Below are 14,527 nucleotides of genomic sequence, written 5' to 3' on the forward strand. Positions count from 1 at the left end.
TACAACACTGTAGGCTTTCAACAATTCTGCTCAGTTTAATTCTATACAACATTTATAACAAAAATATTATATGTATCCTCAAAGGCTCTCATCGCCGAGATCCGATGGTTGTTGTAGGTTTTCCGGACTGTTTGGCCATGTTCTGGAGGTTTTTCTTCCTAACGTTTCACTAGTCTCTGTGGTTGGCATCTTCAGAGGACAGGAGTCAGAACTCTGTCCTTCCTCTGAAGATGCCAGCCACAGAGACTGGCGAAACACTAGGAAGAAAAACCTTTGGAACATGGCCGAACAGTATGAAAAACCTACAACAACCCAAAATATTATATATTGTGTGATATCCTACAATAGAAATCCACATATATTACAGATTACAGAAAAATGATTTCGGTAGTTATCTGAGATCAGCTTTTTCTATAAGAACATTCAACACTGGAGTAGAATACCAATTTGTACACATACTGTTTTCTTTTCAGTATACATATCTGAATGCAAATCTGAAAGCAGTTTTGTTAGTCTCTTAATTTCTTTTCAGCATATATTTCCCAAGTAAGAACATTCTGAAGGCATTAATGAAAAATATACTGTCAAATTTGACACTGATTATTGTGCATTAAATGCAAAACAAATGTACTTGCTTCAGAGTATTCTATAATTTGAACTAAAGGACTAAAGCCTGAACCTTAAGATATTCTAGAAGCACTGGAGGAGAAAACAGTTATGCTGTACCTTGAAGAATTCCAGATACTGGAAAGATAAGGAGTGTGCACAGCCCAAACCATGACATTAAAAAACCCCAACTCACTGCTTTCCTACAGCAGAGGTAGACAATTTATGATCTCCAGGCTGTGTGCAGCCTTTCAGGTAGGCAAGTGCAGACTCCCAAGCCCTGAATTCCTGTTCTCAAAATATTTTGGCTGAAGAATTGATCCAAGCATGTGAGTCACCTCCACCAGAACATGAGGGGCATGATTTGCATTTTTAGGCCCACAGTTTCTCCCAGGATGTTTCTAGAGAGATGGTTGAACTAAAAGAGATGTGCAACCCTCTAAAATCCAGAAAGGGGGGGGGAGAGAAATGTCCTTGGGCCCTCGCGAGTTGCCCATCACTACTTGTGAGCCATCACCCAAATTGTAAAATTGGCATTGTTGCCAAACCTGTGTTGCTGGTGTGCAGTTCTACACTCAGTTCTGGATTCTGATTCCAGGGCTTTTCGGGAATTCTACTGAATGTTACGTAAATGGTATGGACATCTACAATGCTGTATAAGTCTTCAGGGCAGCCCAGACAAGCTTCAGTAGATGTAATAGTTACCTAGGAGCCCCTTGTTTCAAGGTTTTAAAACCCTCCATAAGGTTGGACTGGTGTTATCTATAAATCCATTTCTCTCAAATGCCTTCTCTGTCAGTTATAATCTGCACTGAGTGCCTTATGTGCATTCCATCACTATATGTGGTCTGCCAGCCTCAGGAAGAAACAGGGCTTAATTGGTGGTTAGCATAAACAGATTACTGGAGAAGGTTCCTGATAGCTTTCGGAAAGGCTTGCAGGACACATGGGCTTTAAATTCAAGGTTAATTGAACCTGTTATTTATTTATTTATTTATTTATTTATTTATTTATTTATTTGCTTGCTTGCTTGCTTGCTTGCTTGCTTGCTTGCTTGCTTGCTTGCTTGCTTATTTTTTTAATTTATATGCTGCCCACACTAGCCAAAGGTCTCTGGGTGGCTTACAACATTTAAAATACAATAAAAATTCAGAACAATTAAAATGCAATTAAAATATATATAAAAATTGCCATTGAGCCCACAGCTAATATTATTTCAATTAAAAGCCTTCTGAAACAGGAAGGTTTTGACCTGGCGCCAAAATGTCATCAGCGTCGGCGCCAGATGAATCTCAGTCGGGAGGGCATTCCATAGTCTGGGAGGCAGCTGCCGAAAATGTCCTTTCTCTACAAGCCGTCCTTCTTACCTCCTTGAGGGACGGCTCTTTCAAAAGGCCCCCCTAGCTAGATCTTAACTGCCGGGTAGGTTCATATGGAAGGAGGCAGTCCTTCAGGTATCCAGGGCCCAAGCCATTTAGGGCTTTATATGTCAAAACAAGCACTTTGAATTGGGCCCGGGCAGCAACTGGTAGCCAATGTAACTTATACAGAATCGGCTTGATATGTTCTCTAGCGGTCGCACCACTCACCAGCCATGCAGCTCGATTCTGGACCACTTGAAGTCACCGGACCATCTTCAAAGGTGCATTGCAGTAATCTATGTGGGGTGTTACCAGTGCGTGTGTAACTGTCATGAGACTCCGCTTGACCAGGTATAATTTCTGCAGCTGAAGGAAGGTGCCTCTGGCCACAGAGTCCACCTGGGCTTCCAGTGTTAGACTGGGGTCCAGGAACACCCCCAAGCTGTGGACCTGGTCTCTTAGGGCAGTGGTCCCCAACCTTGGGCCTCCATATGTTCTTGGACTACAACTCCCAGAAGCCTTCACCACCACCTCTGCTGGCCAGGATTTCTGGGAGCTGAGGTCCAAGAACATCTGGAGGTCCAAGGTTGGGGACCCTGCTTTAGGGGGAGTGTAACCCCATTCAGGGCAGAGAAATGGCCCTCCAGCCTGTCCGGCGAAGCACTCACTAACAGCACTTCCGTCTTGTCTGGATTGAGTTTCAATTTATTAACCCTCATCCAGTTAATTATCAGGTCCAGACATGAGTTCAGCACAGAAACTGCCTCACCTGAATTGATAGAAAATGAGAGGTAGAGCTATCGTCAGCATATTGCTGACTCCTCAGCCCAAACCTCCTGATGACCTCTCCCACCCGTTTCATGTAGATGTTGAACAGCAGGGGGACAGTATTGAGCCCTGACATAAACGCCATGGGGCAGAGCAACTGTCCCCCAGCACCACCCTCTGGACACGGTCAGCCAGGAAGGAGCGGGACCACCATAAAGCACTGCCCCCAACTCCCAACCCAGCCAGCCTATCCAGAAGGACACCATGGTTGATGGTGTCGAAAGCCGCTGAGAGGTCCAGGAGTATCCCCCTGTCTCTCTCCTGGCAAAGGTCATCGTACAGGGTGACCAAGGCAGTCTCCGTGCCAAAACCCGGCCTGAAACCTGATTGAAATGGATCCAGAAAATCTGTTTCATCTAGCAGCGCCTGGAGTTGCCCGGCCACAACCCGCTCTAACACTTTGCCCAAATAAGGGAGATTCGCTACTGGTCGGTAGTTAACCACCAGCCTTGGGTCCAGGTTAGGCTTTTTAAGGAGTGGACGAACTACCGCCTCTTTCAAGGTGGTAGGGACCACTCCCTCTCTCAAAGAGGCGTTCAGGGTCTCCTGGACCTAGGTGCGAACCCCCCTGGCTGATCTTCCAATTAGCCAGGATGGGCAAGGGTTGAGCGGAGTGGTGGTAGCACGGACAGATCCAAGCACCCTGTCCACATCCTCAGGTCTCAACAAACTCATCCATTAATACTTGACCTAAGCACGGCACACTGGACACATCCTCTGATTCCGCAGTAACTGTGGAGTCCAACCCACTGCGAATCTGAGCGATTTTCCCCTCAAAATGAATGGCAAACTCATCACACCTTCACTGGATTACAGAACCATTTCATTAATGGTTCTGAAAGTTGTTCCCCTTTATTTAGTATATTTATTACCTTTTTAAAAACTTTTCATCAAGATTTACAAAGCAACTTTGCAGCAGGCATCCTTCAGTCTCAAGAGACTATAGTAGCGTGCTCTGAATAGAGGTCCTGGAACAGCGTCTAGTGTGGCTGAGAAGGCCAATTCGAGAGTGACAATCCCTTCCACACTGAGGACAAATACAATCCGTTCCCTGGCCAGCTCCCTAATTTTGCTGGTTTTGTGACTGCCTCTTTGCCTTCGTCTGCTGGACAAGTGTCTCTACAAATTTGGAGAGGCCCTGCTGCACCACCTGCCTCCAGGCTGGACACTCAGATGTCAAGGTTTCCCATCTGTTGAGGTCCATTCCTAAGGCCTTCAGATCTCACTTGCAGATGTCCTTGTATCGCAGCTGTGATCTCCCTTGGGGTGCTTTCCCTGCACTAATTCTCCATACAAAAAATCTTTTGGAATCCGACCATCAGCCATTCTCACGACATGCCCAAGCCAACGTAGATGTCACTGGCTCAGTAATGTATACATGCTAAAAATTTCAGCTTGTTACAGGACTACACTATTTGGAACTTTGTCCTGCCTAGTGATGCCAAAAATCTGTCAGAGACAATGCATATGGAACGTGTTCAGCTTCCTCTCCTGCCTCTCCATGCAACTTTGTGGTAATGTGATTTTAATTATGACTGTATGGCACCTTACAGCCATAAGGTGAGAATGGGATGAGATGGAATAGAATATTTCAATTCAATACATTTTAAAATACAGTGTTAAACTTAAGGACCTTGTGAAAAAATGTTTGCCTAATAAGAGTGAATTAAATCTAAAAAGATTCAGGAAACAGGTGAGAAAGAGTGAGAGGGAGAAGAATAAAGAAAGAATCTAAGACTAAGATCTAAGACATTGTAAATCTACCATCAAGGAAGCATTCCCATTAGACTTTCCACTTCTTTTTCCGCTAAACCAACCACCAGGCAAACTAGGTATAAAATGAATTTGAAAAACTACTTATGAAGTGGCATGCTTGCTTAATAGGGAGAAAAACAATCAGCCATTCTACTGGGCTTACACAAACATTTCAGTATGCCTAACAAAGCTTTTGGGGTCGTAGTCTAATATATTCATTTGAATATCATCTAGAAAAAAGAGGCTGAGAAAGAAGGATCAGTTCCAGTCCCATCTGCATGAAACAGAATAGTGATATTACTTCTTTTATCATTCTGATCTTTTCTTGATATCAGAAATGAATAATTATGATTATATTATAAGTAAATTTGTACAGAATATGGACTTGAAATGTTTACACAATGTGGATTAAAAAAAACTTGCATAGAATCAAGATCCAAAAAAAGCAAATATTCACACTGATATGAATGAAAAGGCTTTCAAGTTGTGTTTCTGGAAGAGAACCTTTCTATATCACATTAAAACCTGTGCTTGAACCTGAGAGGTCTTCTAAAATAAGTTTGTGATGTGAGATAGGATGACAAGAAGTCAACAACTGTTTTAAGCATGCCTAAATAAGTTGTCTTTGATTTGAAAATGCCTAAAGCAACACTTTATCAATGTATATCCTCTGTATACTAAGCAGGGGTAGGGAACCCTTGGTACTTGAAATGTTGTTTGACTCCAGCTCTCATCAGTCCCAGTTAGTATTATGAATAATCAGGGATGATGGAAGTTAGTTGACCAACAACACTTGGAGAATCACGTTTCCCATCTCTGCTACATGTGCGATAAAAATCAGTGCTGAAAAGGTGTTTTAACTTAAAGGTGTATTGATTCCATAGTAAAAAAACAACAACACATCTCCAGTGGGATGTAATAAACAAATTAAACTAAAGTACTGTAACCATTTCTTACAGATCTGCATTTGTAGGTCATGTCTAAGGATTCTCTTAGCTCCAAGTGCCAACAATGACTTATAATTATCTTTCTTAAAAGGTAGAATTTCACTTGACAAACAAGCAGCCTTTAAGAGACTGAAAATGTCAAGGATTCAGTAACAAAGCAAAATATAACAATTAGCAGACTAGTCATAAGATGCTAATGGGCTACGGAGAGAAAAACAGAAGCATTATAATAGTTCAGTCTCCTCCTCCATCTTTTTTGAAGTAGGATGATTGGTTCTAATTTAGGATCCATGAAAGTTCACGATATGCTGTTTGATGCCTCTGTGAACCATTGTTTTGACTGCTATTTTATTCTCTTCTGTTTATGAGTAAGCAAACTGAAGTGCCTTTATACTGTTCCTTTTGTGTTAAGATACAATGTACACTTGATAGAAAAACACAAATCCTGTCCAACCACAGTCTCCAGTTGTGGTATTCTGCTGCCACAATGGTGAGAAAGGGAGGGTAAATCTCTTCTCCACTGCACATCTCTGTGCACCCACACCCACATGCAAACATATACTGTATACTCAAATACAGATCTGAAGCACCAAAGAACTCGGAAGAATCCATTTTCTGACAGTATGGAGAGCTGACAAAGGGAAGGGAGGAAAGTTCCACTGGGACTGGCAGCACATCATTGGAATCTGTCTTGAATGAAACCAGTCAAATCCTTCCAACATACAGTACTGTATTAGCACGGAGCTGGCTATTACTGTTGAGTTTACTGCCCCTTTTATTTATTTAAAATACTGATATCATACCTTGTGACCTTTAAGGTAGCTCACAAAAACAATAAAACAAAATTATTGTGTATTGGTTCTTGGATAAACAGAGTTTGGCAGCATACTTTAATAGAAAAAGTTTACAAAGTATGCCTCAGTAAGGACCTCGAGAATAGCAGTATATTTTCAAAAGTCTGGGACTTCTTTTCCCCATGTATTAATAAACTCTGTATCCATTGGCCTAATCAACATGACATGCAAATTTTTGGAACATTTTTAGTGTAATGAAGCAATTAAAAATATATCCCCAGACTTATCAGAACTTTTCACTGGTAATGTTTGTGATCTCTGTATATGGATATTAGGATACACTGTTATTGCCTCACTGTTGGGAAAGCCAAAAATGCAAAATAGTGATAGTTAAAATGTCTTAAAGAATAAACTGCAGACCATGATGGAGGATCTGGAAGTGTCAAAAAGGCACCTTTTAAAATATTAATCTATTTTGTGGCACTGTTTTTCAAAGTTCCTAGTCTCAAAGAATTCCTTCCACACTGACTTTGTACCAGCCCCGTTAAGTTGGACCATGTGTCACTCTCTATAAACTAAGAGTGCACCATGAAACAACAGAAACAATACACAATGGAGAATACTTTTTCTACTACGATAATGCTTTCTTTAATATAGCTTGTCTTTCACTACTGATCTTTTAGAATCATCTGATGCACATCTGATTAAGTGGCCTCTGTATCAGAAAAGATCACAGTGTAATAAATTTGTAATTTTTTTGCAGTGCCAAAAGACTGTTTTCTGTTCCCTCAGCAATCAGCTTGAAAACATATTTAAAACATACTTCAAACAACAATTATCTAACATTGTAGCCACATATAGCAAACAAGAATGTTGTTTACTTTAATTCATTCAAACAATATCAAGATTACTATCAGATATCGCTTTCGCCCGCAGTGATGTTTATTAATTAATTTATATTACCTTTTTAAAACAAAGGTACTCAATGGCAGTTTACAAAAATAGCACAATATAAATTATAAATATAAACAATAGTAAATATATATATTTTTTAAACTAGCAACAATTTTAAATGCACATACTAGAAGACTAGGAGTTGTCAGAAACTACAGGTTCTTCCCTGTTCTAGCTAAGATTTCTTCTGCTAGGCTTAATCGTGATTTATTCAACGACATTAATGAGATAGGAATGTGCTTCTGAGAAGGTTCTGCTTGCTTCTCTGTTGGAGCCAAGTTACAGACTAAAAATCCAATTTTTTGAAATAGCATACCACTGATTTTTGGAGCCTGGAAAGGACATACTGCAGGTCTTTTAAGAACGTTAAAATTAGTAAAGTTATGTGCATATCGTTGTTGTTATGTGATGTCAAGTTGCCTTTTGACATATATATGTGCAAATAAATATATAAGTACCCCCATCATACATAATGGTGTTCTCAGGATGCACAGTTTTTTCTCTCTTTAAACTGAAAAGATAGCTGTGAAGAAAAAGCCTAATTCACTATGCAGCTAGCAGGAAGTGGTCCTTATATATCAGCAAACTAAGAAGACCAGGATAACAAAAACAAAAATACAGTTGTACCTTAAAGACTTAGAGATGTATTTCAGCATGAGTTTCCACAGATTATAATCCACTTCTTCAGATGCATGGACACACTTGCTAATCCATGAAAGCTCACAGTTAAATACATTTCTTCCTCTTTAAGATGTGACACTGCTTTTGTTTTTATCTTTGTTACATGGATTACAATGGACTAACATGGTTATCTCTCGAAGCAATGAGGACTAGCATTGTTATATGACCATTTAAATAGACTATATGTAGGTCAAAATCCTATTGGCATAGATCTACCCTGGCAGATGGCACCATCACCCAGTGCCGGTAAAATTTAATTTAAATTAAGTGAAAGGTCTCTACCCTCTATTCCATGTTCCAAGGGTTACCTTTTGCCCTGGAGTAACCTTTAGGAGCTTCAGAATGCAGGGGCAGGAAAAGAGGAGAAGTTTCTAAAAGCCAAAAATCACCACCAGCAGTCCCATTACTGGCAGCAGTGATCGGGCAGTTATTTTTTTACTATTAAAGGATCCTCTCTTGGACTTGAAGTTCCCAAAAGCTTTCCCCAAGCAAGAGGGAGCTCTAGGGGGCCTTGCAACCTGAAACAGGGAGTGAGGAAGCTTATAATTAATTTAAGTTAAATTTTACTGGTGCCTGATAATGACATCATCAGATTCTGCCAGCATGTATTTATGTAGTAGGATTTTGCCCATAAATAGTAACTCTGTACAAGTGATCCATGCAAATGTGTCCTTAAAGATACTCCAAAACCGTATTATCTTTCCAAAATGTGCTTCGTAAAAATTGAGAGTATTTTATTCCAAACAATGCAGATGTGAGTACAGCATACCTAACATTTTGCACTCCATATATATAACTCATATAAGCGTCATTCAGAACAGTTATTTAGGGTGGAGTTAGGAACGTATGGAACCTGTGTCAAATATATAAAACAACTGTACCTGCAGATCTCCAGGGAAATGACTTCTCAGTAGAGCTACAGAAAAGGAAAGAAACAAATACATGTTAATTCCCTTCAACTGTTTCTCCATTCACTTTAAAAACACAGAGGCCTAAATCCCTTTGTTTGCGGTAGTAAACCAAACCAGAACAGGCCTATTGAATCACGGGCGATTCAGTTATCCAACTCCTCCGCACATCCCATTGATACAAATGAGCTTATTCTATCTGTGACTTACTATGCTGTGCATTAATAAGTCCAGGCCCAGAAGAATGCTAGGAGAGCTCAGCACAATGCTATTGTACCTTCACAGTCAGTACACATACGTCGAAAAGTGTATCAGAATGGTTAAAGAATAGGAGATCTGTGCTTATTCACTCAACTCTTCCCCTCAATCAGAGTTCTCGTTTTTCCAACATGTGACAGCAAAGGAAAAAGGGGTTGAACTCATGTTTGCACATGGTGTCTATACAGGTGACTCTCTGTGCATGGTCCTTGTGCATCAAAGAAATGGACACAAAAGCAGTCATTCATTCAAAGTAAGTGACTCTTGGCATGCAAGAAAAACATAGAATTAACACCCCGGCTAGGCAAGGGATTCTCTCTTTTAGCATCAACAGCTGACAGTTCTTGTGTGCCCCACTGTGCAAGGGATGCAATGACAGGAGCAAAGGGAAAAAAACGACCTCACGTAGTACCACAACCGTGCATTGGGAGTATGTACAGAATAAGAGATGGAAGGCTATATTTTTACTTTTATCCTAACAAAATATTACTTGCATAATTGTGCAAAATCTGCTCTGCCAGTGAGCAGCAAACACACACAATCCTTCTAGCATTAAATACTTCCAAGTCTCATGCATTTCTCGTGGTAAGCTACAACTGCATCAATATTTTGAGCTAATTTTTTTAAAGAAACATTCTACACTTGCATCTGGCATTCAAAAAAGATGCAGTAACGTATTTTACTGCATGACTGTAATTCATTTATAAGACACCCCTGTTTACAAGACACCCCCCCCTTTCTAACCCCCAAATTAAGAAAACTTAGCTTTGAGGATTCAGTCTCTGGGCTCAGAATGGTCGGACAATTTGAGTCCCTGTTGAATCTGAGCCTTCAGGCTCCAGCTCCAATGAGGTGTGTACCAATTGATTTGTACAGCATTAGCTGGTGTCAGTTTGATAAGGCTTGTGACTGGAGGATGCTAAGTCTCCTGACTGTAGGAAGCCTGTTTACAGAGGCAAGGTATGTGCCATTTTGTTCACTCCTCAGCTATCTCAGCTTACTTCTGTGTAAGACACCCCTCTATTTTTAGTGTAATGATTTTAGGGAAAAGTAGCATCTTATACATGGAAAAATACGGTATTTAACATTTATACCAGGAGCTTTTGTTACTATTCTTATCTTCTAACTTCTATTTTAAAATCAGTTTCTGTGAGAGATAAATATATTTATATCAAACTGTTAATACAGACACAGATGAGATATTAGTGTTTAATGTTTATAGATATATTGCACATGAGAACAAAATGATATAAAATATGTATATGTGTGTATTATATATTAGTATATATATTTAAATTTAATACAATTTTTGCATGAGATGCTAACAATAATAGAATGAAAGGTAATGAAGAATATATCTGGGTAGAACACAGATAATCCAACAGATTGAATGAACAAGAACGTCTGACTAAATATTAGGAAGAATGTCTTGGCTGCAACATTTGGATGAAAAGTCTGGTCAAGGATGCTTTAACTGTGGATTTCCTACAGTAGCAGGAGGCTGGACTAAATGACCTTATGCTTCTGGGTACTAGAAATGTAAAGCTGCAAAATGTGATGAAACCTTCTTTAAAATATGGTTCAGGAGATGAGTACTGTATACCCATTTTTTTTCTGATGAGTTTCAAATTTTGCACAATGTATACTAAAATAACAGGATGGATCTATATCATTAGATATGAGGTCAGTAGAGCTCTGCTTGGGCTTGAGGAGGAAGAAGGCAGGGCTGCAAGTTTCACAGATTCTGTCCCAGCAGCAACTTTAAAAGCTGCCAAGGGCTGGGGACTGCAGGACTGTATAGGATGTGACACTTAAGCCCCTAGGATGAATAAATAGACTGAAATTGCTATTCTTCTTTCCTACACTTCTGGGTACCCCCAAGTCCAAGAGTCCTTCTGTGGTTAATCCCAAATCCATCATGTTTTTTATTTATGCCATTTATTAAGGTGTTTTTATGCCACTTTTCATTTGAAAAGCATGATGAAACAGTTTGCAAAGTACTCCTGATTCTATCAATTGGAATGTTGCTTGAATGACAGAAATGTTTAACACCTTAGCAAAACTCTGGAGATCAGTACATTAATGCAGTGATTTTAATGAAATAGCCATTTCAGCAAAATGTGAAAATTGAACACCAACCAGCAGCCCAATGTGATAACCAGCAGCAGGTTTTTGTATGTACAGTGTATTAAGCCTAAAGCATTATGTATTTATCTAGCCTATCAGCATTGGATGTTTAACTTTCTTATATCTCCTTCAGCATTTGACTCTGTTCTTTTACATATACTGTGGTGCATCGCAAGACAAATTTAATTCGTTCCACGGTTAATGTTGTCTTGCGAAAAAATCATCTTGTGAAACACGTTTTCCCATAGGAATGCATTGAAATCTAATTAATGAATTCCTATGGGCAAAAACAGTCAGAACAAACTCAAATTTGGTTTACAAAGGGTTTATTAAGTGCTTTTTAAAGCCATACATACTGTGCAGATGATTTTAAAAATTTCAATCAAAAAACTTTAACTTAAAACATCTAAAAATCAGCAAACATGAGGCAGGAACAAGAAATGGAAAACATTTGTCTTGCGAAGCACGGCCATAGGAACATTTGTCTTGCGAGTCATCAAACCACCCCATTGCCAAAATCATTTGTCTTGCGAGTTTTTTGTCCTGCGAGACATTTGTCTTGTGAAGCACCACTGTAATTCATATTCTTAAACTACTTTCTCCCATTTGAAGGACTAGCTGGCACACACTGCCAATTTTCATTTCAAAGTCTTAGATTTTAGCACAGTTCTAATGGGACATCAGCTTTTTCTCCTAGAACCAAAAGGAGCAACAAAGACAGGTATTCACATTCTTCCTAATTTAGGTCTTGCATCCTACTTCACATAAATAATGACACAAATCCACAAACACATTTATATTTGTGACCATGGAAAAACGTCCAGCTAATGTAAATGTAAATTGCACTTCGGGGAGGGGGGGAATCACTGTGGCTGAAACAATAAAGTTACCCAGTGGTAAGTTACCCAGAGGCTTGTCATCCTTCCTCCTGCCAGGACTAGGTATTTGACTGCAGGCAACAGCGCAATAGGAAGGGACTGCGGAGCCAGTGGCAGCGGTGAAATTGTGAGTGGACACCTTGTTATTTCCACCTGTGCGGGGATATTCGTATTCCTATACGAATACCCCCCTCTCTACTCCTGAATCGCTTCAACATTTTCAGCCATAAAATTTCTTGCAAGGGTAGTGGGTAGAGACAGGGAAGACTGATCTCTGCTCATGGGAGAAAGAATAGGCCTCTTGTGGGTTTGGGACAATACTGTTATGAAAAAAGCCAAAGATAAAAACTGTGACCCACACCCCAAAACATGTAAAATCAATTATATTTTGCCTTAGAAAACTCTCAATTCAATGAACTTGTACTGATGCAGCACTCAACTACTGTGTTTCCCCCCCAAAATTAGACAGGATCCTATTTTAATTTTTGCTCCAAAAACACATTAGGGTTTATTTTCAGGGGATGTTTTATTTTTTTCATGTACAACAATCTACATTTATTCAAATACAGTCATGTCGTCTTCTTCTGGTTGCTGCACAATAGTGGAGGGCGGGGTTTCACTTAAATGGGGCATATTTTTGAGGTAGGGCTTATATTACGAGCATCCTGAAAAATCATACTAGGGCTTATATTCAGGTTAGGTCTTATTTTCAGGGAAACAGAGTATATGCAGAAGACTTGTGCCCCACTGTCCTCTTTGCAGGTTTCCTGCATGTTTTGTTTAAATCTTTTCATTTAGAAATTCAAAGACCCACAGTTTCACATAAAATTCGACAAATTTTGCACAGTATACCTATTAAATTGGTACACTGGAAGACTGGAATATGCTAGCTATGCTAGCCACACATCTATGTAAACAGTGACTCATCTACAAGAGTCTAGTAACTGGACAACAAATGTCACGTTAAGCTAGTCAGAAACTGTTCTTTGGAAGAAAGCTGGCTAGATCAGTGGTTCTTAACCTGGGCGATATCGCCCCCCAGGGGGTGATTTCATTTTTCGGGTGGGGGGATGGAACGAAAAGGGGCAACATGGGGGCAAAGGAACAGAAGGGGGCGATTTGGGGGCAATGGAGTGAGCCAAACCTGAGAAGGCAGCTGCAGCTGCAGTGCCAGCAGTGGATCCAGTGCCACCACTGCGAGGGGGGGAATGATAACTTCCTCAATGGCTCAAGGGGGCGTTTCTTTCAAAAAGGTTAAGAACCACTGGGCTAGATAGCTCAGTGCTTTAGGTATCTGGCTGCGGAGCCAGAGGTTGGGAGTTTGATTCATCACATCCAAGAGAAGAGTCAATCTGTGTAGTCATGGGCAAGCTGCACAGTCCCAGGAATCTCCCAGAAGAAAGGAATGGTAAACCACTTCTGTGTATTCACTACTTAGAAAGCCTTGGAAAGGGTTGCCAGAAGTCAGAATTGAGTTCTGACTCAATTGAGTGCCTACCCATGTCAGGTAGGCATCTGACTTCTAGGGAATGGGGCTTGATCTTGATACATATAGCCTAACTGAGGGAACTTCATATCTTCTCTATGTTCTATTCCAGGAGTCTGGTCATTTAGTACTGTATTTAGATTAGGATTCAGTTCCTTTCATTACCTTAATTCTCAGTTTTAGGCAACAGTGTAAAAATAAAAATATTCTTGAGATACACGTTATTTTATTATTTAATGTTACTGTACATATCCAAAAGAAATTAATAGAAAGAACTGAACACATATGTTCAAGAAGATGAAACACCTTCTAAATGAAGACATGCAATAGAGAATTAATAAGATATGTACACAATTATGAAATGCAGAAAGCAGATAAGTTTGTGGTAGGTTCAAGAGACACTCCTCTTTTTAATGACTAATTAGCTTGTGTGATTTACAGGTACAGCCAGACATGCTAATGTGTACTAACCAAGATGTCTGTGAAAAGGTTCCAGATGAGTTTACAGTGAGTAATTGATGATAGATTTATCTGATATAAAGTTTAAGTGGAAACACTGAGGATATAAATAGCATGAAACTGGATATAAACAACAGGGAATGGATGGATGATGTTTCTACTCCTTGCTTCTCAGACTCCAGATTTCCTTTGAATGTTTCACTGTCTAAAGAAGAACGGTGGGCTAAGTAACACTTTTTTTCACCTGATCTAAAGAGGCAGTTCTTGCATTATTCATTTTCCTTTTAACTCCCAAAGGAGTACAATTGCTTTTGGCAAACCTCATACAAACCTCCAACAAGTTACCACTAGGCATCACAAAATGGATGCCAAAGTACAATTTTCTAGGATTAAATCTCCAGTTTTTCTTAACAAATAATGCTGCCTCAAAACACTACTCACCAACAATGATTAAACTGCAATGAATAAATCTTGCCCTTATTACA

At 39.7% G+C, this 14,527-nt stretch overlaps 1 protein-coding gene across 13 annotated transcripts in view; it reads right to left on the reverse strand.

Annotated features, from left to right (window-relative positions):
- Positions 1-14,527, reverse strand: part of PKP4 (plakophilin 4) — a 163,928-nt gene that overhangs the window by 63,537 nt on the left and 85,864 nt on the right. For all 13 annotated transcript variants that reach the window (XM_078376264.1, XM_020801171.3, XM_072982738.2 and 10 more), the window contains one exon: positions 8,808-8,842. In XM_078376264.1, coding sequence (XP_078232390.1) covers positions 8,808-8,842 — 35 coding nt within the window. The remainder of the gene's footprint in view (positions 1-8,807; positions 8,843-14,527) is intronic.

Source organism: Pogona vitticeps, chromosome 1 (genome assembly GCF_051106095.1).
Source record: "Pogona vitticeps strain Pit_001003342236 chromosome 1, PviZW2.1, whole genome shotgun sequence".
NCBI lineage: Eukaryota > Metazoa > Chordata > Lepidosauria > Squamata > Agamidae > Pogona > Pogona vitticeps.